This window comes from Rhinolophus sinicus, chromosome 13 (genome assembly GCF_057876585.1).
Source record: "Rhinolophus sinicus isolate RSI-liver-muscle chromosome 13, RSI-T2T, whole genome shotgun sequence".
NCBI lineage: Eukaryota > Metazoa > Chordata > Mammalia > Chiroptera > Rhinolophidae > Rhinolophus > Rhinolophus sinicus.
In genome coordinates, this window is record NC_142513.1 from 30,252,366 (window position 1) to 30,277,540 (window position 25,175).

A 25,175-nucleotide genomic window follows, 5' to 3' on the forward strand; every position below is an offset into this window, starting at 1 on the left:
GAACCACTGCCCGACAGAAAAGCTCTTCTCTGAGAGAAGCCTTGAAAAACTTACATTAACTTCCCTGTCTGCTGCCCAGGCTCTCCTCCGCCAATGCCAGCTGAATGGTAAATAGCTAAATTGTAATTCTGAATTTCCTATCTATCACCAAGCCCCAATATACAAATTGATTACAATTCTTTCACCACATTGCCTCACTGTTTTTTGAGGCTCAAGTCTGGTGTGGGGTATGTGTGTGTGTGTGTGTGTGTGTGTGTGTGTGTGTGTGTGATTTTTTTCATGTTTCCAAGTCTGAAAGTTGGCATGTTCTTGTTTTACTTTGGTTTTCTTTAAACCATTCTGAATTCATGGGAAATAAATCAGTGACATTATCTTAAGGGATAGAGCTGTGAATCAGAGCAGACAAGTGGGTTCTTATTCATAAACTTTAAATGCCCCAGCCGACCTCGGTGTTTTCTTGCCAAATAAAGATAAGAGGGTTTGTTTGTTTTGTTGCTGGATTGAACGTAGATACCATCAGCCTCTCTGCCTTGGGAGAGCTGTGTGCCTCAGTCCATCTGTGGAGCGGTGAACCATCTCAGTGGGCCTCCCACAACCACCTTTCATCTCTCTTGCTCCCTTCCTGCTCTTGCAAGACCATCTGTCCCAAAGTCCAGTACTTCAGTGTCTCATCCATGGTGGCACTCTCTGAATTCTGAAATTATTTTTTTATGTCACCAAAAGTTGTATTTCCTTTAGACCAGAAGCTGTGAACTCAGATGCCTACAGGAGCCAGAGAGATGGTGTGAATAATGAAAAAGTGCCAGGCAAAGACAAACAGGGAAGTGTGTAGACTTTAGTGAATTGGAGTGTATATAACCATGTCCATAACTTGGTGGGGAGAGGGGAGGGCAGCATCCACTTAGTTCCCGCCAGTTTCCAAACTGTCAGAACATGGGTTGCTCAATGGTGCTAGTGGTGGTGGTGGTGGTGGTGTTTTTTCCGTGAGATAACTGGACATCTGGATTTCTTACATGAAACCTCCTGATGTTAAAATGTTGACAAATACATTCATTTTTTTAAGCACTGTGTGTGCCAAATGACAAACACGTCTGTGGATCATTTAGAATCTTAGCACTAGACATCAGCCAGCACACAGCATGATGCATTTAACACCAAGGTAAATGCTAACGTTTACTTAACCTGTGTACTTCATTGACATTTTAAATGAACATGCCCATTTTTTTCCTTCTTCTTTCAGCTATTCACCCAAGAATTATTTTCTGATTAATTATAAACTGGCATGAATCATTCCACTACGCAGGCTTTTTATCCTCCTTTATAAAAGAAGGGAGCTGTACCAAGTGACCCTTGACATTATTTTCTCCTATAAGACGTAAGGATTCGTTTTGCAGAAGAGAGTGTGCTGGACGTCAAAGACGGTACCAGTGAATGGCTTTGACATGACACTTATATACACATAGAAGTCCCTAAATTGGCCTAATGTGAGTCATGTCACCATCTCTAAGGCCAGCCATCAAACGACTAGGGAAGGAAGCTCTGTGGTTGGAGAGGAGAGGAAAGTATTTCCATAGAAGGAGCAGGACATTGTACCCAGAAAAAGGAGGGCCCACAGGTCATCTTATGGTGATATCCATAGTGCACAGTCACAGTCCACCAGAGAAGAGAAGGCTGTGCAAAGGGGACTTCGGGCACGAGCAGAGATTCAGAAGCAGAGGAATGTTGGACCCTCAGTGTTGGGTCCGTTGAGAAGACTGGAGTGAACACTTTTTATTGGGAAATTGGTAAGTTAGGCTTTAGACCGTGGCCTGCCTTGAGTGCCAAGTTGTGATGCTTGTGCAATCTGGCCTGAAGATTCTAGAGAAGTAACAGACGGTCATGACTTGCATTGTGAGAGAGATGCACTGCGATCTTTCCATTCTAAGAAGATCAACATATACTAGTAATAACATGTGGCAGAGAGCATGGTTTCTCAAAGTATGTCCTGGACCAGCAGTGTCATCCTCACCTGGAAACCTGGTAGACATGCAGGATCTCAGCCCCCACCTAGACCCGCTGAATCAGAATCAGCACTTGAACAGGCAGGTACTTCCTCTGCACGTTGAAGTTAGAGAGGTCCTGAGATAGAATACAAGGAAATCAGTTGTTCTTGGCTTCAACCAGTCACTCGAGGAAGAAGACCTAAGAAACACTGGCATGTGGAATCAAGGTTTGTTTCTGTGTGAGGCTAGAGGAGAAATAAAGATAGAGACCAGATTTTAAGTCTGATTAACTGGGAGTATGATGATACAGTTAATCAGAAATTAAGGGACTGGTTACTTTGGGATGAGGGCGGAAAGGACAATGAATTCATTTCAAATACGTTGTCTTGGGAATGTGTCTGTCACAGGACGTGCTGTGTGTGGATCATGCAGTGCAAAGGATATCACATGCTAGTCGGGGCCCTTGGCTTGTCTGTGGGGCAAGCCCTGGCCTCTATCTCCCGTGTTCTGTATCTCTAGCCCCTTGACATACTGAAAACAGCTATCTTTGCTTCCTTTTGAAACCCTCCACTTTCTTAAGTAGTCAAATGTGGATTTCTTCCTGTCATTTTCCTTAGAACTGGACTTACTTAAAAGTAAAGCTCCTTGTAAAAAATGCATATTCAAGAACCTCGACACTGAAGCCAGAGGAGGTTTTGCTGTTGTTTTCAGCGAGTTTTGTCACTGGCCTCAGTGAGGTCTCCTTGGAGTGGTAATAGGAACAAAGTAAGAAAGAAACTCAGCACTGAGGCTTAGCGTCCTGCCCTGGTCTGCAACAACACCAAGCATCCTGGCAAAATCATTTTCAACATTTGCATGGACCATGCATTTTTGTCCTGTTCACTGGTGTATTCTGAATGCAAAAGAAGTACTGGCATGGTAGAGCCATATGTGCACTGCGTTCTAGTAGAAAGTACAGAACAGTAAAAACAAGAATATAACCCCCTTCCCCCGAGAGCATTCCCCCTTTTTCTGTGTCTTTTTTTAACGCGAAATTCACATAAACACAATTAACCACTTTAAAGTGAACAATTCAATGCCATTGAGTATCTCACAATGTTGTGCAAGCACCAGCTCTATCTAGTTGGAAACATTGCATCTCCCCTGAAGGAAACCCCGTGCCCATTAAGCAGTTGTGACTGTTAAGCCCCCCTTTACTCCCTCCCCACAAACCCCACAGCCACCTTAATGTGTCTTTTTAATACACACACAATTTTCTTTTATACACAGTTGAACTCATGCTGTTTATAGAGTTTAATATATTGTATTTTATCATTTGAAAATTCTTATCATGTGCATTTTTTGGTCTTTAATATTTTTCCTTGGGCTCAATGTAATTGTAAATGCCACGATCTCGGAGGTCGCTTTTCGTGGTGTTACCAGCTCGTGCTTCTTCAGAAACTTGTATTCAGAATGCTGAGGTCTTCACCCAGAACATGTTTGCATGGCCAGGGTCTCTCTCACTGTTCTGTTTCTTGAACCTGACAGGTTTCCTAAGAAGTGATTCTTTTTTTCTTTTAAGTATAATTTTCATTTTATTTTTTGTCTCAGAGAATATTTCTTCGGATCTTAAGGACTTAGCTCCTTACATGGGCTTTGGTGGAGGTTGTGGGCAGCGCTCACAGGCCTAAATTGGAGTGGGGTGTTTGGGCCTTCCGGGCTTCACTTGAACGATTCCTGACTACCTTGCTGTGAATGGCACAACTCACACAGTAATGTAGTTTCACATACAGCTTGGGAAGCACGTAGGCGGCGAAGACACTCGCTTCGGAGATGTCCCTAACGGCTGTGGCCTCTGCTATGTTTCGTTTGACAAACTTCTTAATGGCTTCATCCTTGGGCATGCATCAGGCGGCGCTGATGCAATGAACGGGCTGGACATGGCCACGGCCCTTTTTGGCACGACCATTGTTCCTTCTTTTCTTGGTCATCTTGGAAGCAAGGACCCAAGAGCCTAAGAAGCGATTCTATGCTCTAGGCCCAGCCCAGAGCAGCTCAGTTTGCCCTAATTGCAAGTGTTATCAAATGACTCTACCAAGGGAATGCAAAATGAATTACTCTAATTCCACCAGAAGCATAATATGAAGTTTGGATCTCACCTTTTGGCCCCTGGGAGAGAAAAATGGCGCTAGCTTTAAATTCCCTCTCTGTTGACCACAAAGCCCCAGTTTTTACTTCTAGTAACAATGGCCGTTGTGAACATAATGTGTGCGTAATGTGGGCCTACACGCGTTTGTATGTTTTCGAATCTTTGGGGTGTAATTGTAAAAGGGGATGCATGAGGAGGTGGGCAGGATGCCTACCTGAAATGAGATTGTTGCCTCCGAAGGCTAGGATCTAAAGCGAAAAATTTAATAAACATAATCTGAGGCTGGTAACGTGCGGCCCATGGACCAAACCCAGCCCTCAGCCTGATTTTATATGACCAGTGAGCTAAGAATGGCTTTTACATTTTTAAAGGGTTGTTATCAAAACATAAAAACTACACCAGAGAACCATATGTGGCCCCAAAGCCTAAAATATTTATTACTTCGCCCTTCCCTGAATAGGCTTACTGACCCCTAATAAGTATAATAATAAGAGCAGCAGCAATGAAATATTTTTAGTTTATATTGAGTAACAGACACTGTTCAAAGTGCTTGACATATATTATCGCATTTAATTCTCACAATTCTACGGGATGGGTATGACTATCTTGATTTTACAGAGGATGGAATAGGCCCAGAGAGGTTGAGTCATTTGCACAAGGTCACACAGCCAGTAAGTGGCGGAGCTGGTGTTTTGAACCCGGCAGTGGATCCAGTCCAGATCTTGCATTTTCCCACCACCTTAAGTTGCAGCTCTCAAGTTAGGGAACAGCCACTTCCACCTATAACATTGTATGACTTTATTGTACTTGTTAAGGTAAATGTTTAATATCCTTATCAGTGAGAGATGTAGGACTTGGGAAGAACAGCACTTCCCAAATTGGTGGTCGCAAAATGGGTTCCTCAGAAAAGTTCACATTTAAAGGGGGTTGCCCGGTCAAGCAAGTATGAGAAAGCCTTGCTAGACACGTTTCTTTACGGTTACTATTCTCATATCAATCTAAGCAAGGAGCAGGTTTAGTCAGCTATTTCCCAAACTTTCGTTTATTTATTTATTTTGGCCTATCGAAGGGGCACAAACGAAAAATCTTTCAGAATGACTGTTTTACAGGAAAAATCAGCAAATGACATCACAGATGCATTACCCAGCTCAGTATTTTTCCAGAAATATCAAAACAATGGAATCTAGGCATTCATGTATTCATCTTTCCCATAAATATTCTTTTTATTGTCTCTGTTTTCCTGCTGCCACATTTCTCCCCCCTCCCCTTTTATGGGACAGGAAGTGGAGGATAGAAAGTTAGGTAATGGATAGAAAGTCAGACAATGAAACAAACCCACTCATTTAGATTCTTTTTAGTACTTCTTATATTATGTCCTATTTCATTTATAGGATTACATATAGAGTTGATGTGCCAGAGCTCATAAATACTTATAGGTTGATGCTGCCTGAGCAACAGTTAGCCAGAGTCCCCTTGATTGATTATGCTTATTACAGAGCCTCAGCAGGTAGCATTTGTCTGCATGTTGAAATAGTGTTCATTTTGCCATGACTTAATTTGCCAGTGTTGTCAGCTGGTACATGTCAGGAGGACTGTGACCTCAGCCAAAAAAACAACTTCATGAACACCTTTTGATTCACCAGCTGTTTACTTGTCTCTTACCCACCAAGATTTGCAAATTTGACAGTTGAGACCAAAAATGCACTCTCACAAATCTGGTGGTTCCTGACTGGCATAGGATGATGCTCTTGGTTTTTCTCAAATCTTAAAATTCTTCAGTTAATTCAAAGTTCTCCACTGGATGCCAAATAAGTGTTATATAAAATAAACCACACATCTCATTTTCTTCTTGAATGATTTCTGGGGATTGTAGGAGTGGAGCCGCTCTGTCAACTCTGGGGCACTAAAGAACATCATATATTGTTTGTCCAAGGTCAGTGAACAGAGACATGAACGTATTTGAATGTACGTATGTGTGTATATATGATTTCTTCAGCCGAGTCTGCAAAATAAACTGACAACAGGCCAATTAACAGGAGAAAAGACAGAGATATATTATTTTTTTGTTAATTTAACTTATTTTTTTTTTTTTTATTTTACATGCACGGGAGCATCACAGGAAGAAGTGACTACCCAAAGGAGCAGTGAGATTTGAGAGATGATGTTACATCTTAACAGAGGAAAGAGGGCGGGCGAAAGGCCACTTAAAGGAGAGCAAATGATTTTTTGGAAAGATTAATGGGCCCTCAGGGGAGGAGATAGGAGATATAGTAGTTTTGAGACAATTTCTGTTTGGGTGTCCTGCCAGCTTTTCATCTTCCAGAAGAGAAGATCAGAATTGCTGCTGGGGGGATTTATGACAATTGAGTTCTTTAGGGAAGGTCTGCTTTTAGGCAGATAAGAGATTTCAGGAATTCAGATGGCTTCAGCTTAAAATAATTCCTATGCCAAAGTTGGATATTTTGGGGTGCCATATCCTGATTCCGTTCTACAGTGTACTTAGTGGAGTAGATATCTGGAATGAGATGTGGTTATTTGGGACAAGATTCTGTAAGTCCAATAGGACATAGTTACAGGGTATCTACAGAATCAGGCTTAGGCAACGCAAACGTTTTCTCTTAGAAATTATAATGAACAGAAACGCATCTGGAATGGGAATTTAATACTCCAGTTTCTGAGCGATGACCAAGAACAGCACGATGACCAAGAACAGCACGATGTCCTCTCCTTTCTTGTGACTATTTAGATGTCCTTTTTGACCTAACTATGCAGTGTTGTCAAGATAACCAGCCAGGCTGACAGACTGTTTTGTTTTGACTGTGTGTGTGACTAAACTAATTTTGACTAGGAAAGTACAAATATTATCCAGGCCCATCCAAATCCATCTTTGAAACACAGCCCCACATATTCATATGTGACAGCTTATTTCATGCCCAAAGTACTCATTTGCCAAGGTGATTTAAGAATCAGATGACGCTTAATACATTCCTTCTTTAACCTTCTTCAACTTCACTCTGTGAACAGAGAACAGCAGATGAAAAAATCGTATTTTCTGGGAGACACTCAGGCTTGCTCTCTCTATTTTCTTTTCTCAGTGTTCTTTTGGATTTGAAAATTTCATGAGAATTCTTATTGACTTCCCAAGGGCTTTTGAGATTACTGTTGAGTTGTCGCTCTACTGATTATCCCTTCTTTTTTAAACCTCCATTACTGTTGGCTACCAGTTTCAATAGTTTGGTCATTATCTAGGCTTATTAATTTAAACTTGCATCCTGGGTTTATCAACTGAATTTGTCTAAGATTGCGAGTTTAGCTCCTTTATTGAATTCTTTACCATCTTGTTATCTTATCCTCTTCTCTCTTGGAATAGCAGTTATGGTGGCTTTCAGATTTCCTTGCCTGATTTGTTCTCACTGTCAGCACTGTCATTGTCTGTTTGTTTGCCTTCGTCCCACGGCCGTGAGGGAGTTTCCAACATTGACATTTGTATCTTGTGAGGCTGACAGTTAGTACATTCTACCTGCACTTCTCCCTCACCTTAATAAAGCTGGGAAAGGTTGTTGAAATGAAAGAGAAAAGCTGTTTTAGCTTTCCTTCTTAACATATTAATGTAAAAATTGGTCTGTAACATACAAACAAACATTGGAAGATCTATTCCAATGTAATTTTAGAATGGATTTACCCTCCTAGAGGAGCACATTCGAAGGGTAAAATGTTACTGTTTTTTGTCAAGTCCTGCCTAAATCACCAGTTTCCCCACTCTCCTGCTTTTGCCTCAGGGGTTTGATAATCCCTGGGCCCTGCTTCAGACCTGAGCCAAATGCCAAGGGGATAAAGACTTCCTGCTGCTGTGTTGGCTCTAGCCTGAGTGCTCAGAGCTGATCACTGGACATTTGGTGGCCCAACTGGTGTTCTGATCGCGTACCCTGGTTCTGGGAAATGGACCTCTGTCGTCTTATTGTACCAAATAATCTAATAAGTGTTCTCCCAAGAAGCCCAACCCTTCCGGATCAGGACTGTCCTGATTTTGCACTTACCTGTCTCAGACCAGGGGAAGTTGCTACTTCTAACAGGCTTCCCCAAGCCATCTCCTGCTTCCTAGTGAGACTTCCCAGCTGGAACGTCACCAGCTCCTGAGTATCCTGTGGCTGTGAAAGATCCTTTTAGTCAGCTTTCCCATGGCCGCCTGCATTGCTTTTTCACAATGCTTGCTTTATACATACTTCTTTAAAATACGTCAGCACATCCAGTGATATGTCTGTGTGCATGAATGTTAATCCCAAACAGGGGAATGAAAATTTAAAATTTAAAGTGTCTCAATTAGTAGGACTCACCCTAAGGGTGCTTAGTTAAGATTTGAAAATCTTGAATCAAAAGCCTATAGGCCATTCATTATATATAAATTATACCTCAATAAAATTGATTAAAAATAAAACCAGACAAGTCTACCCTCCAGTGGCCACATTCCTACCCTCTTCAATTATCTTTTTCTCTGATTAGCACCAGATGCTCTGATACTAGCATAATGCAGTGAGTGTCGCGTTAGAGTCACCTGGAGGGCCTGTTCGAGTTCAGATTCTGGGCCCCACCCCCAGAGTGTCTGATTCCGTAGGTTTTGGACGGGGCCTGAGAATTGGCATTTCTGATAAACTCCTCCGTGATGCTCGTGCTGCTGATCTGGGGAACCATTTGAGAATAGCTGGCGTAATGGAAAGTAGAGCTGCTTTTTCATTGGTGGCCTTCGTAGTGGTATTTAAGATATGTGACTTGTCTGGAAATAATGTATAAGCCCTGCAAAATTAGCTCAGTATTATTGACTGTATTCCTCTTCCCTTTTTACCCTTCTATGTTACCCCCCTTTCTGGTAACCATCCCTTTGGTCTCGGTTTCCATGAGTTTGTTGTTGTTTTGTTTGTTTTGTTTTTTTAGAGTCCACGTATAAGTGGAACCATATGGTGTTTGTGTTTCTCTGCCTTACTTATCTCACTTAGCATGATACCCAGTAGATCCATCCATGTTGTCACAAATGGCAAGATTTCTTTTTTTTTTTATTGCTGCATAGTAGGGTGATCACATTGTAAGGTATAAAAAAGTTGAATCATTATATTGTATGAGTACACCTGACACTAATATAACTAATATAAGATGGTGTGCCAACTATACTGAATTTTTTAAAAAGTAAGAAAAAAAAAAAGAAATGCAGAATCTTCAACGTAGACACTAGACCTACTATCTCTGAATCTGCGCTTTAACAAAATCCCTAAGTGATCCAAATGCACATTAAAGTTTGAAAAATACTAAGATAAACCAAATTTAGTATATGTGGCCTAGTTCAGAGAGAGGTCCTCAGTTGTAGATTCATATTAAAATTATCTGCAGTGTCTAAAAAGTAGATTGATAGCCCACCCACACTCAGACTGTTAATGGGAATCTTGAGGGGTGGAGTCCAGGCTTCTGAAATGTTTTATAAACTCTGTAGGGGATTCTGATGAAGCTCTGGGAACTACTAATCTAGAGTCTGAGTGCTACCCACATAGTTTTCTTTTAATAATGTATCAGCTGGTAATGTCTTTCCCTTGTCTTGTCTTCAAATTTAAATATTGCCAGTTTAATGCCAACTAATACCTTCTTCTAACTGAACTGAAATGACTTCATTCACCTTGCTTATATATAAGAGAAAACATGTTGGGTTCTACCTACAGTGTCTTTAAAATCTGAGCCACTGTTGCAAGTAGTGGCAAATGCTCAAAATGCAGTGCGGAAGCTCAAATGCCCTCCTACAACTAAGTTTCTAGTTTACTATAAAGATGTAATTAGTCCACTGATTATTATTCATCTTGAGATTTGTGACATGCTGCAGTTTTACATTCTAAACACTTTATAAGGAAACTTCTTAGTGCAATATTAGACACTGGAAGTCTTACTTGAAAAGTTTCATGGTTTGCCCCAAGTGCATGGAAATAGGTCTTATTTCCATTCTTGAATGTCCTTCAGTCTTACCAGACTCACAGTACAAACAGATCAACAGCTGTATTCAAATTATATAAATTTCAAATTATATAAATTCCTGGCTTACGTTGTTTGAGCAGATGAAAACTAATTAGTTATTAGAGCAATTGGGCGCCTTATGAATAGCCAATCGAAAAATGCCCTGACTTTTTCTTATCCCCACTTACTTAAAGAAACAAAAACAAACAAAAAAACCTGTACGGAGTAAGGCTGATGAGTTACCGGTACCCCAAACTTCCCATATTCTAAATATTGCAGATGGCCCCATCCACTGATTATTTTCACAGCCCAGGCACAGGGAAGGTAAAAGTCCCTACCTGTAGTATCTTGCCTCCCCTTGTTTCCACACACAAGCGACCGAACTTCAGCCCCTACATGTGCAGGTCAGTCCATTCCAGTGAATGCAGATTTGTTCAGCTCAGGTGGGGAGGGATATAACAAAAACAAAGAGCAAATCAGGAACGCTGGGCTCTTTCCAGGGGCCTTACTAGAAGATCGCATATTCCAGCTGAGGGCACCACAGGAAACCTTCACCTCCCTTAGGAAACCAAACCCAGATCTTCCCAGGTGGGCAATGGAAGGAGATGCTCCGAGTTGGGAGGGACCCCTCTCCTAGACTGTTCTTCTCAAACGGAATGTACACAGGTGTCACCTGGGACTTTATTAAATGCACATTTTGTTCCAGTGCGTCTGGGATAAGACCTGAGATTCTGCATTTCTAACCAGCTCCCAGGTTATGTCGATGCTAAAGATTTAGGAGCCACCCCTTGGAGTGGTGCGGGTTTAGAACAGAGTTTCTTAAAAGTGAGTTTACAAAAGATTCACTCAGAAAGTTCATTTCAACACGGATTTCTGTTCCCCAGCCCTAGAGACATTTAATAGATGAAGCCTGATAATTTGCATTTTAATAATTCCCAAGTGATTCCGACGCTGCTGGTCCCTTAAGGAGGAAGCCTCTAGTTAACTTTTGAGCAGACTTAGTTAAGATGCCTCCACCACCTCCACCAGTCACCTCTCTGGCAACAAAGAGCCAGACACCAAAAGATTAGGGAGGATGCCACTGAGTCTTCTCTTGGGAGAAAATTACATAGCAAACTTGGAGAGAGTCACAGGGTGTCTGTTATTTTTTGCTTTGACAATACGCCTCTTCGGCTAAAGACTGAAAAAAAAAATGCTTCTGGAACAACATCTAGAGATAAGTTTGAGTTGAAGGAAGAATAATTCTGCCTGAAGTGATGCTGATTGTGTAATAATGATAATAATCGTTGTTTAAAATGACAAATCTATATATGCATAGAAAAAGGCTGGAAGGACAAATAGCAGAATGTTGTCAGTGGCTATCTCTTCATAGCAGTACAGCAAGACCTTGAATAACAGGACATTTTGTTCAGTGTCATTTTGTTATTACGTTGATGAGATGCCAAAGGAACTTAACTCTTGTTCATATCAATTAGCCTATGGTAAAATTGGTTTCGTTATGCATTGTTTCACTTAACGTCACAGAATTTATCCACAGCATTAAGTTAGGACTTTATGCTAAAGGGATTTGGGGCGATATTCACTTTTTGCTTTCATTTTTCTACCAAGGGAATCAAATATTACCTTCATAACCTTAAAACAACCTAACAAGTGTTTTTAAAGGAAAAAAGTGAAACTTATGCTCTGTGTAAATTCATATATTTTTTTGGTTTAGTTTTGTTACATTGGTGTCTCTATACATTTCTTTTTGGGAAAAGAATTGTATATGGGAAAGGGATTACTCTTGTCTGTGACAGTCCTCGTGTGCTGAGGACAAAGGAGACGGGTAAGGGTGAAGACCAGCCATTTGTCTGGAAAATGGACCCTGCCTGCATGGGGCAAATAAGTTGAAGGCGTCCCAGAGGAGAAGTTGAAGGTTCCCAGGAGAGAATTAAAGACAGCTCCTACTCCTCCCTTCTTTACCCCCAAACGACCCAGCACAAGCTCTCAAGAGTCCCTTGAAGCACCGTGTTTTCCTTCTCCTTAGAAGGCCTGAAATAAGCTTTAAGTTAATTTAGACAAAATTGGAAAAGAGTGAAAAACTGGAGAAGAGTAACAATTACAACCTGCTAGGGAAGTGCCGAGGCTGCCGATTTGGACATCAGAGCCAAAGCGAAGCGCTCCTGTGGGCTGGGTCCCCTGCATCCGGGTTACATATGCCCACCCAGGATGAGGGAAGGTGCCCAGAGTGGTTGGAATCATATTAGGAGAGTGTCACCATCCAACCAATGTATGTGCTCGACCTGTGTCAGCGACTGATCCTGCTAGAAACAAGGAGCCTGAGACTTGAAGATGCACCTCTCGGGGCCTTCTGTAGACTGTTCCCATGTGTACTTGTTTTCGGCCGTCCAGAAAAACATATCTCAGTCACATGTTTTGCTTCTGTTAATCTGAAAACATTCAAAGAGGTTTATACGCATCTAGTTCACTGCTGGCACAACTTTTCAACTAGACTCTCAGACTCTGCTGACACCTGCTGGCATTTCATCTATTTTATGTTAAAAAGAAAACAAAGCAAAAGAGCAAAATGCTTAACATATTTCCTACAGTCTTTTGGCCTTATTATGCTAGGTGTACATTACCTGAAAGATAATAAAGAGAAGGAAAGGTCTGATAGGACTTTCCCACGTCATGGAGAGAAATCTGTAAACAGCCATTAAGTGAAAATATCCCGGATGTGAATGGCATACTACAGTGTTCTTCTTGCCTTTCAGCCCTGAGCCAGTAGGTCTGTGACCTTGGGCAAAGCCCTTGACCTCACTTTCATCATCACAAAGAATGAAGCAGCAACCTCCCTCCCAGGGTGCATCAGGGCTTATGACGATTCCAGTGGCATTTTTTACTAACTTAAGCCTGGATGCTGTCACTGGGGTGATGACCTCAAAGGTCACTCTTAGGGACCTTTCCATCACAATAAACAAGATTCTTTACCAGCCGTATTTTCAAACGATGGATAGAAGTTGTTGAAGCCTCCTCAAAATGCAGTGTTTCTGTAATCTATTTCTAGAATTAAACTAAATTAGAATGATCACAAAAAGCCAGTGAACAGTCTCAGAAATTGTCCATTTTTCTGTCCTAGGAAACCATGGACTTTGTTTTGTGTTTTGGAACACATACCAAGCCTTCAGGTTGAGAAAATGCTTCCCAGTTAATGCCATTGAATTATTTGTGCTTTTTCTGTCTCCTCTTGGGAAACTGTGTGGGCCTGTGGTTTGTTAGACCAGTAACAGGATATTTGATAGTCCTCGGGGAGTTGCAGTCCCATATTTATCCTGACAGAGGAAGTAAAGTCTGATGATGAAAATAATTGAGGCATTTCTTTAATGGTACTATTTCATTTCTTCCTCCTCCCTCAGAATCCTGATCTCACTGTCATGCTTGCTGAGGCTTTCAGTGCTGTTTGCAGCCCTCAGAAAATGGCTGTTTCTAGTTTTGAAAGGAAATTTACCCCTTATAGCTGCTAAGTCCTCCCTCGGGAAGCTGTTAGGTATGATTAGAGTACAAAGAGGAAAGCAAAAATTCTGTTAGATTCACCTCCATTAGGATAGCTACTATCAAAAGCATTTAAGTAAATAACACGTGTTAGCAGGGATGTGGAGAAATTGGAACCTTTGTGTACTGTTGGTGGGATTATAAAAAATGCTACAGCCACACTGGAAAACAGTATGGTAGTTCTTCGAAAAGTTAAAAATAGAATTGCCAAATGATCCAACAAGTCCACTTCTGGGTATATATCCAAAAGATCTGAAAGCAGAAAATCGAAGAGATGTTTGTACACCCATGTTCACAGCAGCATTATTTGCAATGGCCAACAGGTGGAAGCAACCCAAGTGCCCATCAACCGATGAGTGGATAAACCAAATGTGGTAATACAAACAATGGAATATTATTTAGCCTTCAAAAGAAGGAAATTCTGACACATGCTACATGGATGAACCTTGGGGACATTATGCTAAGTGAAATAAGCCAGTCACAAAACGACAGATACTATATGACTCTACTTATATGAGGTTCCTAGAGTAGTTAAGTTCATAGAGACAGAAAGTAGAACAGTGGTTGCCAGTGACTAGGGAGAGAAAAAATGGGGAGCAGTTTAATGAGTACAGAGGTACAGAGTTTCGTTTTTGCAAGATGAAAAGAGTCCTGGAGCTGGATAGTAGAAATGGTTGTACAACAATGTGTATGTCACGTCATGACACTGAATTTTTCACTTAAAAATGGTTGAAATGATAAATTTTATGTTATGTATACCGGGGGTACCAAAAAAATGTTTACACATTTTAAGAGATGTTAACACTTTGGTCAGCAGTAAGTAGTTTGCCATTATCAGAAGTGTCTAGACGCTGATGGTCGCCACTTTGAGCACCTCTTGTAATTGCAGAAGTCAAACGTAACATGGATTCATCTTTTATTATTAGTAGTATCTATTGAGTACTACAATTTTAATGCAGTTGTTTCCTTTCTTAAAATGCGTATACATTTTTTTGGCACCCTCTGTATTTTACCACAATTAAAATTAAAACCACATACACACACACACACACACACACACACACACACACACACACACTTCTAGAACTCTGTTATTGCTTCTGGCCCTTACAGTGACTAAATCATTTGACTGTGTTAAACCTGGTACTACTTGCAGTGCTGTCCAATAGAACCTTCTGTGATGATGGATGTGTTTTTTATTTGCACTGTCCACTATGGTTGGCACCAGCCCGGTGTTGGCTTTTAAACACTTGAAATTGGACTAGTCTAATGGAGGCATTGAATTTTATTTTGATTCATTTCCAATTTGAGTAGCCACATGTGGCTAGTGGTTACCATACTGGAGAGTGCAGGTAGAATGAATGTCTATATTACTATCTTTTCCAAAATAGTTTCCTTTTCCAGCACAGAGCTTCAGCAGTCAGACCCATAAACCAAAGAAGGTAAGGTACCGGCTTGTGTGGAGGTCCCAGTTCTGTTTTAACTTTCAGGATTAATTTGGTACAAAACATTTTGCCAAGAGTGTGATTTTTAATTTTAGCAACTTGGTTTGGCATTTATTGGCACAGTATGGGACCCAAGGACAGAGTTGACCTTATCTCCCAGGCCAGCCTTTTCTAGTAAAATGCCCTTTAGAGACCCAAATTCCTTCACTGCCATGCACAATCTTCCTTCACTTTTCCTTGTAAATCCATGTGGTGATGTTATGAACTAAAACTGAGGTCCAAATCCTTATACAGATATTATGTAAGCACGTTGCTGTTTCCTCTGGATACCCTGGCGATCAGGGCATGTTTTACTTTTTAAGGCTTTGCTGGAAAACACAGACAGGTAAGATATGTAACAAACTCTTAGATTGAAATAGAATCACGCAATAAAATTGATGAATCCCTAAAGCATTCATCATCTAAAATAGGAATAGCTAAATATGTCATCTTGTATTGTATAATGTTACTTAGCAATGATTAAGATTGCCAGTGACTGAAAGGGGGCTTATATTTAAATAGGTTGCAAAGAGAAGGCTTAACAAGTCGATCAGTGGCAGCATTCCTTTGTGACAACCCAGTGTTTAATGATACTGCGGATGCCATGTTATTCCTCATGGAAAGAATGAAAGCTGTTTATTAAAAGAATAAAATATGAGCATGCGAAATGAAGATGGCTGTGTGGCGGGAAGGGGATAAAAGTTTATGTGATTATTACACAGAATGGATACAGGCTATCTAATAAAAACCGTGTTTAGCTCCAACAGATGTACTCACCACGAACTCTTTTTCTTCTCTCTTTCAGCAATGGGTAGACGGCCTGAGATCAATCATACACAACTTCAGAGCCAACAATGTCAGTCCAATGACATGCCTCAAGAAACAGTGAGTTTTGTCTGCATCCCCCTTTGTGCTTGTCTGCGCTCAAGCAAATGGTCAGATTAGAATATGAGGCTTAGGATGTGGCCAGACAATGTCTTGCTTGCCTTCCCCTCCATGCTCTTGACCTTGAAAAGGAAGCTGACCCAAACATACCTGTATTCTTTACATCACCCAGCAAGGCGTGTGTGATAAACCCCACAGCCCAAAGACTGTATGAAAGGAGTGGTTGATGGCAGCAAGGTGCTTAAACCTCAGCGCCCCCAGCCTCCTCTGGGTTGTAAGAACTGGCTTTTGTGTCCTCAGACTGAGTCTGCTGATAAAAAGCTCCATGTACCTGCGGCCACAGTTGGGTGTTGTTGTACTGGGGCCATGTTGTGCTCCTGCCTCTGTTGCATGAGACTGAGAAATGGGGAATGTGGCCAGGAAAAGCACTTACAAAAAACCTCCCATTGCTGTGTTAAAAAGGGAGTACTGGCCGCAAGGACTATTTACCACACAATCAGGGACCCAAAGGGTCTTTTGAAATTCAGAAAGCAAGCCTTGCCTCAGCTCACTGTATCCAAAATTCATGGGGGGGACTGTGGGGAAGATTTTAACCCGGCCCAAGTCATTCTTTCAAGGTGACGTGTAAGTTACTCAAATGGATAGCATAGCAAAAGCCAAAGCCAAATTGAAAAGCAGTGATCCACAAAGGAGTAGGACTGCCTGCAATCACAGGGCCACTGGCAGGCAGTTGTGAGGTGCAGAACTGAACCACGCTGAGAAATTGCAGTCATGACCTTGCCTCTCTCAACCAGGCCCAACACCAAGGATGCAATTGCTTGGACTGCTGGGCAGTGGGAAGAGACGTCAGTCCTTCAGGTGCTTTCACTCCTTGCTCTGGTCCCTTTAGCAGACGCTCTAAGAGTATGGGCTCTGGGCTGTAACTCCTAGCTTGGCCACTGTGTTCTCCTTTTCCTCTACAGTCGTGGTGGCATGTTTCTCTAAAAATAAAGAGCAACCCAGCAGACATTTTGATGTTATGACTTTGGGCACTGATGAGTCCCAAAAGTTCAAAGACCTTTGGAATGCCCAGTGACATCTGAGTGATCCACACACCCATGTCTAGACAGCAGATCTGATCTGCCCCTGTTGCTGTCCTTCTCAGATCACTGTATGGATCTGGTGTTCGCCCAGCCACCAGTTGCCGTGAGGGTTAGCTCATCAGGGCTCACACCTGGCCGCTTCTCCCGAGACGTGCTCTCTGACAAAGGGGAGTCACTGTGCCTGTGAGATTATTCTCCTCCCTCCTCCTGGGGGAAGCCCATGGCCAATGATGGGTTGAATCAGGATACAAAAGGCCAGCCTTCTTGCCACCAAGTCTGGTGTAAATCATGCCCCAGAGCTCCCCAGGGCGTCAGGCCAAAGCTCCAGCTGAGAACACAACTTTGCGTAAGTGTTCTTGCTGCCCTATCTGCTTCCCTTCACGCCTGTGGTACTGAAAACGCCCCCTTAATATATTGTCAGTCACTTGTGCTCCTAGGAAACTTGACCTCAGACAGAAACTTTACCAAATCATCCTATTGTGCAGATTGTTAGGATATTATTGACTGGAAACGGAGAATGGGAGTCATTAGCTAAGAATCATCCTAGCACCAATGTCCTGGGTCCCCGCGTGTCCTGAAAGCCTGGGTAAAGCAAGGAGTTGGTCGCTATCAGTTTGAGTTGCTGGACCTCTCTTACCACTGCAAATTAAGGAAGGTGCCCATTTGATCTGTACTTCACTGCACTGGGAGGTGGGAGTTGGGGGGTCCCCATGGGTCCTCTGTCAGTTGCATTTCTCATCACCTTAGTAGATTATTAAAGAGCAAGAATCACAGAATAAGTACTGACGATTTGTTTTGCTCAGTGCAAGCACCCAATTTGCTAATTCGTTTAGGGTAGCCAAAGAAAATATGGACTCCCAGTTAAATTTGAATTTCAGATAAGTAACAAATAAATTGTTAGTATAAGTATGTACTGTGCATATTTGGAACATACTTATAGTAAAAAAAATTATTTGTTGTTTATCTGAAATTCAAATTTAACTGAAAGTCCTGTGTTTTCATTTGCTAAATCTGACAACCATAAATTCATGTCACGGTATAATTGTCTCTGGTTTTCAGAAGAAATGGTCTTTGTTTGAATGAATGATCTTGTCAAGTTCACACCTGGATTGAAGCTGTCCCTCCTAAGAGATATTAAAACAATGTTGTTACTGTTGTTTTCCAGCTGGATGAAATTGGCATTTATGACCAACACAAATGGTAAAATTCCAGTTAGGAGGTAAGTCTGTCATTCCTGTGTGCCCTCCACACCCTGTGTCATCCCTCATGACACCACAGCAAAGAGAGAGCTCTCCATGAGTACTTGTAAACTGCTTTAACTAAACAAAAAATTCTGGAAGCTTAGCTTGAATCACTTCATCAAACGCCGTGTTCAATTTGTAAACATCATTTATGGACATAAAGTTGCATATTTCTTCAGAATAGGTAGTAGCATCAACTCTACTCTTATAAGTTAAAGAACATTGGAAAAAGTAGCATTATTTTTTAAAATCTTCAAATAGGTGGGGTTGTAAGATTTCAGTGCCTTTTACCTACTTGCCCGGAGCAACCATTGGCTAAAATTAAAGACGTTTATATTATGTACCTGCAGTGGGAGTACGTGGGCTGTGTCTTAGGAAGGGTGACGCCCCTGGACCGTGCAGCTCATTCTTCGTTGCCCCTTTGGTGCCCAGGGCATTGGTCTCCTTTTTCTTCTGGTCCCTTGCTCTGTGGCTGGACTGTCATGAACCACACACACTCTTCAGGGCCATCAGTTCCTCACCCTGCCCAAGGTAACAGTGACAAGGGAAAAATGGCAGTAAAGCTTGGGTGGAGTCAAGAGTGAAGAGAACATGAAGCAGATCCATCCTCCACACGTGTTCTTGAATACGTATGCTGATGTGTTTACCCTCTGAGTCCTCCTGCTCCCCTCTTTTTGGCCTCTCCCCTCCCTTTTAGGTGTTAGTGTTGCTGATGATTTGTGGGTACCATTGGAAGCTCTTACAGTGGTAGTGATGGGAGTTCTTTACCAGACTCTCTAGTATCGTTTTGGTTGGTGTTTGTGTAAACACTTTATGGAAATTCCAGAAGCGGGACTGGCCCCCAGTGTATCTGCTGTCCACCTGCGGTCGGGAGTGTGTTTGGACTCATGAACCTACACCCACAACCTTCATCAAACACAGGTTCCCCAGATACCAACCCACTCTTCTAGGAATCTCCAGCCTCAGGTTCATGTTGAATTCTCTGGGTGCCACGTTAGCAAAGAAACCCAGGAAAACCCAGAGCTACAGGGCAGTCACCACCTGCATAGCACTTGAGTAGACATACTTGACTGAGCAGTGGTGTGCTGGTCACGCGGTGCCATTCTTACTCTTCTAGGCCCTCCTTTCTGCCCAGTCACTTGATTCTGCTCCTCAGCTTCCATTCTGCATCCCTAGGAGAGCATCTTCATGCTCCCTCAACATTATTCTTTTAACAGAATTGGCCTAGAGGTCATCAATTTTCTTAATCACATGTATTATAACAATCATGAACTTAAAGTATCCATTTGACACAAGTGAAAGATCAATGAGAAAATAAAAAGCATACAAATCATAAAAAAGACCTTAGGAAGTATTCTTTCTATTTAACATTTTATTGAGGGCTTAGAGGGTTACAGACCTCATGCATTTGTTGTGCTCTTTACAAATCTATATGTAGGACTCTCTGCTTTTTATTTAATAACTTACTGGCAAGTCAATTTTATGCCTCCTTTACTGTTTTAAAGGATGCCCTATTAGCATCCTTGACTGATGGTTGTTGGCAAAATCACTTGACACTGATCCTTATTTTATTTAAAACCCTTTGCTTTGTTGAGTAATAGCAGGACAATTATTTTAATATAGCCCAGTGTCCTACAGCTGTTGCCAAATATATAGTACTGTTTATTTAAAACTAGTATTGAAGTAATAATAAGTTCAGACTTAGAGAACACAGATAGCAGTGTAATCTGTGTTACACTGATGTAAGTTGGATCTGTTTTTACGTACTTTACTTTCCTGCTTTTTTTTCCAAGATAAAATTCAGGAAATGGACAAAGTAGAAAATGCATAAATTGTGATCAGAGCACTTATAACTGGCAGCTCTGGTTTCATTTGTATGTATCCAACTAATCAAGCCATTCTTATGGGAGCTGGGCAGCTTTTCCGATTCCAAACATCTATATCTAGCATGTTCATATACAAAATTATTTCCTTTCTTTTTGTAGAAATAGCCTAGATATTTTGTCATCTTCCGTAGCTCTCTTGGACATGAGCTATTTGGTGCCTGCCAGTATTAACAGGTGGTGGACACAAGACATCTGTGATTCGGGGGCAGTTTATTAGAGTTGATGGAGAATTGATACCTTGCCAGAAAAAAGCAGATAAATCTCCTGGTGGATGAGCTGCCAAGGGCTAGGTGGAAATTGTTCTGAATGTTTTAATGGATGTGAAGAGTAAACACGTTAAAAATATCATTTCATCACTATCATTCTGGATCTTTTAAAATGGAAACTATTAGTATAGTGTGTGTGCATAATGTTAAAGGGGATCTGGCTTGGTAGTCATCGCTTGGGAATGGCCTCTGCTCTTTAGCATTAACCAAAATTTAATATCCAGGAAGTTTCAGGAATGATGAATGAGGAAAGTCTTACCCTTTATCTCCCTCATCTCTTTTCTTTCTATGTACGTAATCTTATGCAGTCTGTCATTCTCTCAGATGTACAAACTCACACTCAATTTATCAGATCAAAGCTTTGGATGTCACTCTGTGCTTTCACCATCTGGAGTTGGAACCAATGGCTAGAGACTTGGGAAATGGTAGCCAGACAATAAGTGTGGGCTAAGGCTGGAAGAAATCTAGAAGGGGATGGTTGTGTTAAAGAAGGCTCCGGTATGGTCATGGCAGCCCAGCTCCTATGTAATCCACTCACATCGTGAAGACTTCACCTGCCTACGAGGAGGGTCTGGTTCTGCTGGGCCTTCACTTTCATGAGTCCTTTCTGACGATTTCAAAAGATGGTTAAAACCATTAGACTGTAGACCCGTTGAGGGCAAGCAAAAAGTGAGACTCCCCTAGTTTCTAGGATCATTGCTGTATTAGTCACCTGTACAGTACCCTGGGACATGGAAGTTAACCAGGGCTGGGTATTACTTAACGGTATTTGCTTTTATAGCATTTCCTTTGGGAAAGGTCGCTTACTTGATTCAATAAAAACTCAACTGAACACCTAATAGCTATGAAGTACTAAGCTATGCTCTGTGGGCATGAGGCTGTATATAGACTTGACTAAGTCATCGTCCTTCACACACTCTACATTTCCATAAAATGCCCTAGGATGGTGTCTAAAATACCCCCAGCCTGTGGTAAGTGTGTTTCTCTCAGGACCCCGATTAAATGGAATTCTGCTGGGCCTCTGATGCAGCTGGAATCTCAAAGAGTTCACCTTCATTCTATAACAACCCTTTGCCCTTAAATGAAACCGTTTTAAGGCCCAAGAATCATTCCAAAAAGTGCCTGAAGCAAAGGCAATATAAAGGCATCACCCAGGGGAGATCTGTTTGACATCCTTGCTCCTATTCCCCCCCCCTGGGTTTGGTCTGTTTGATAGAGTGAGGTGCACATATCGGTGGTGAGGATGCCCAGCCCAAGTCCTCTCATGAAAAGATGGGCTTGAGCATGAGCCCCTCTGTCCGTAATGCCACTTCTTGCTTTTATTGACTCTTGGATGCAGTCAGGTCATTGGGCTCTGACTTTGCCCTCACTAGTATATTCCCACGTGGATTTCCCTCTGTACTGGCACTAGACACCCTATTTTCTCTCTCAAGTTCTTTGTCTCCCACAAATACTTGAACCTCTCTATTCCCATGAGGTGTTCTTCTTCTACCTCTGATTTCTTGCCACTTCACCAAGTCCTAGCCAAGAAATGCTGTTCCTATACACTCTTTCTTTCCTCCCTGTTCCACCCCCCACCCAACACCCAGGCGCTGTTTTACCAGAAAGGCTCAGCCCCTCTACCTGCTACATTCACCACCTCATCAGTCACCTATCATCTCCTTTGCAGGACTATTCAAACCTAACAGAAGCTCAAGTTAGCTGATACCCCTGATTTGCTATGCAAAGAGTTTCCTCCTGATTACGGGTGTCAGACGTCCCAAATCCTGCTGGGGGCCTGTAGCTCTCCCATTAACACATGCTTTTAAAAAAATACATACTGAATAACTACTTCCCCCCTGTATTATAAAGGTCAGATAAATTGCTTCTCAACCCAATTTAATGTATGCAATTTCCATGAACTCTGGAGAAGTAGGCAAATGTGGAAATAGCACCCACTGCACTAGAAAGCGTTTTACTGGATGTCAAACACATGTGCTCTACCATGTCTGTAGATTTGTTAAAGAGAATTCATAGGCCTCCCTATATTTGAATATAACTATCTCACAGCTCTCTTAAAACTGTACCTCTTGAAGCATTCTTGGACTGAGTATAAAACAATAAAGCTTTGAATGAACACATAACAATTCATTTACTCAAAGTCCGCTCTTCCAGATCTATTTTGGGAAGTTGTACTCTGCAGTTGAAGTGGTACTTTCTCCTACTTATGAAGATTTACGGGCGGTCAGTGCTTACGTTTGGAGCCTGCCTTCCACTTAACACGAATGGTGACAAGGTTGGGACTGGGGAGGCGCTGTCACAAATCCTCGTGTTCACGGGGATGGCATTCGAAAGCCAAGCTTCACAGAAAAGAAAGGAAGCTCTATCTTCAAGTGGAGGTTGGATTTCAGATTTAGAGTTGAAGTTGTCGTGGTGACAGATTACCACTCAGGGAGAGACTGAAGGCTCCTTTGGGTGTGCCCAAGGGATGGCTCAGAGCCAAGTGTGGATTCCAGGGTGCCAAGCCCTCTGCTCCGTACTGTTCATTCTGAGAGTCACCAATAGATTGATCATAGGGAGTCTCTTTTTCCTACTTTTATCATCGCTAGGAAATATGCTCAGACTCATTAGAAGGCAGCATCCTTGTGCAAAAATACCATGTTTTAGGGGAGTGCCAAGATTCTGTTGAAATACTGAATAATTGTTCCCCTGCCTACCCTCTCTCCCACACCTATCATTTTCATAAGAAACTCCCCTATCCTTGAGGCAGCTGACGTTTCAGAGTAGCTCAAGGATTCTTAGCTAGAAAAACAAACAAATAAACAAAATGTGTCTAATAATGCACATCAGCTGCAGCGTGACACCAGGGTAAGGGCATTCGGAGTCATGGACTGAGTTCTAAGGGGCCCCCTTCTTCTTCCCAAGGCCAGATATGGTCAACATGAGGTTTTTTTTCTAGAGCTACTGTCCCAAGAAAGTAATTTGGTAGCATCAGAATGTATCATTGTTTTTGTCCAACAGTACTATCCCCCAGTGTCTCTTTTATTCACAAGCACCCAGCGGGGGGAGAAGGGGGGTGGCTTGTCTTAGAATCCAGTTGCCTCACTAGCACAACAGGCTGGTGACCATGGGGACATTGCAGGAGCTGTTTTGACAAATGAAAAACACCTAGAAATGAGAAGTAATTTTATTTTCCTTTTCCTTCTCCCCCATCCCACCATCCCTAGTATTACTTGGATCTTTGCATCAGCGAAAACAGAATTAATTAACAATAACCTTTTTCCCCCCTTTCTTTTCTGCTCTAGTATTACTAGAACCTTTGCATCGGGGAAAACAGAAAAGGTGATCTTTCAAGCACTCAAGGAGTTAGGTCTTCCCAGTGGAAAGGTATTCATGAATTTAATAATGTGTTTCTAAAACAATTTTGTTTATTTAAGTTCTCTTATGTAATAAGCAAACTTATTTATATTAAATTGATCTCAATTAGATTCGGAATTAGATTCAGTCACATGCAGTACAGTTACTTTTCTCTTCATTCACTCTCCTTCCTTCCCTCCTTTTGTTTTCTGGGCATTTTAACCTCAATGTTTTCAAATTTAGGTAGTGTACTTCAAATTTTTTTTCAACTTTATTAAGAAAAGGAAATGACTTTTACACAGTTTATGGAAAGCTTACTTTAGGGAAGCCCATCAACACTGCCTCACTTAAGCACAATGTCAGCATGAAAAGCTGACTAATAAATTCAGTTCTTTAAGATGGCTGTGTGGTACTTGATGAAGCATCTTTCCCCACACAAACCATTTGTGTTCATGGCCCTTCAGATTTAAAATAACCAAAATTAATTTATTGACTGCAAGAAAGATTTAAGCCTGTTGCTGCTTTAACAAAGCCTATTTGAAATATAGATTTCAGTGTGCAAAGTAAAATCGTACAGGTTCTCCTGAGCCCCTTTATATGTTCTCGTGAAAATTCACAAAATAAACAAAGTAAACTTGGGGCTTCATTCATTCAGCATCCTTTAAGCAGGCACTTGCTTTTCTTTCTCAAGGAGAGAAGAAGGAAATGTTTCTTTATATTTGTTCTATGGGGTGTTTCCTAGAGCAGGACCAGCTGTAGCCGAGGTTTGAACACACAAACCGTGGCTGCATGATAACCAGAAATGCTCATTTCCACATGTTGTGTTCTAATGGCTGGCCTGGCCCAGGCTGGAGGTTGGCCTTCTGGCTTCTGACAAGAATCAGAGATGAAGACCCTAGGGTGCCAAGTGGTCCTTGCTTTATGAGCCTGTAGATTCTTCCCCTCCGAAGTGAAAATATGTTTCATGATGTATGACACACTTTTATTCTTTACAGAATGATGAAATTGAGCCTGCAGCATTTACTTACGAAAAGTTCTATGAACTGACACAAAAAATTTGTCCTCGGACAGATATAGAGGATCTTTTTAAAAAAATGTAAGTTCCATTGATGAGAAAGTGCCCTATCAATGTTATCCTTGTCCTTTTAGATTTTTTGAAACATTTTTTGTCCTAATACTTTATTGTAGTGTGTTGACAGTACCTAGGAATATCTAGTCAGGGTTATATTTTCACCCCTTAGTTTATCTGTGTAAAAGTTCTCTCTGATTTTTTTGAGAAGCTTTTATACAAGTTAGTGGCAGCACCTGGAACTTTATTTTCCCCTTGCATTGGCTTTACTAACTACCTACAATTTTAACCTGCTCC

General features: G+C 41.6%; 1 protein-coding gene, 1 long non-coding RNA gene and 1 pseudogene across 10 annotated transcripts in view; 1 reads left to right on the forward strand and 2 right to left on the reverse strand.

Moving 5' to 3' along the window:
* PLCB4 (phospholipase C beta 4) overlaps positions 1-25,175 on the forward strand; it is a 400,724-nt gene that overhangs the window by 276,152 nt on the left and 99,397 nt on the right. For all 9 annotated transcript variants that reach the window (XM_074318158.2, XM_074318162.2, XM_074318160.2 and 6 more), the window contains 4 exons: positions 15,919-15,998; positions 18,246-18,299; positions 23,758-23,839; positions 24,805-24,905. In XM_074318158.2, the coding sequence (XP_074174259.2) occupies positions 15,919-15,998; positions 18,246-18,299; positions 23,758-23,839; positions 24,805-24,905 (317 nt within the window). The remainder of the gene's footprint in view (positions 1-15,918; positions 15,999-18,245; positions 18,300-23,757; positions 23,840-24,804; positions 24,906-25,175) is intronic.
* Positions 3,607-3,952, reverse strand: LOC148756045 (small ribosomal subunit protein eS26 pseudogene; annotated as a pseudogene).
* On the reverse strand, positions 5,581-14,472 carry LOC148756046 (uncharacterized). Its single transcript, XR_016018224.1, has 3 exons — positions 10,437-14,472; positions 8,148-8,258; positions 5,581-7,124 (listed from the first exon to the last, which is right to left on the reverse strand). It is a non-coding gene; the product is annotated as an uncharacterized LOC148756046 (long non-coding RNA).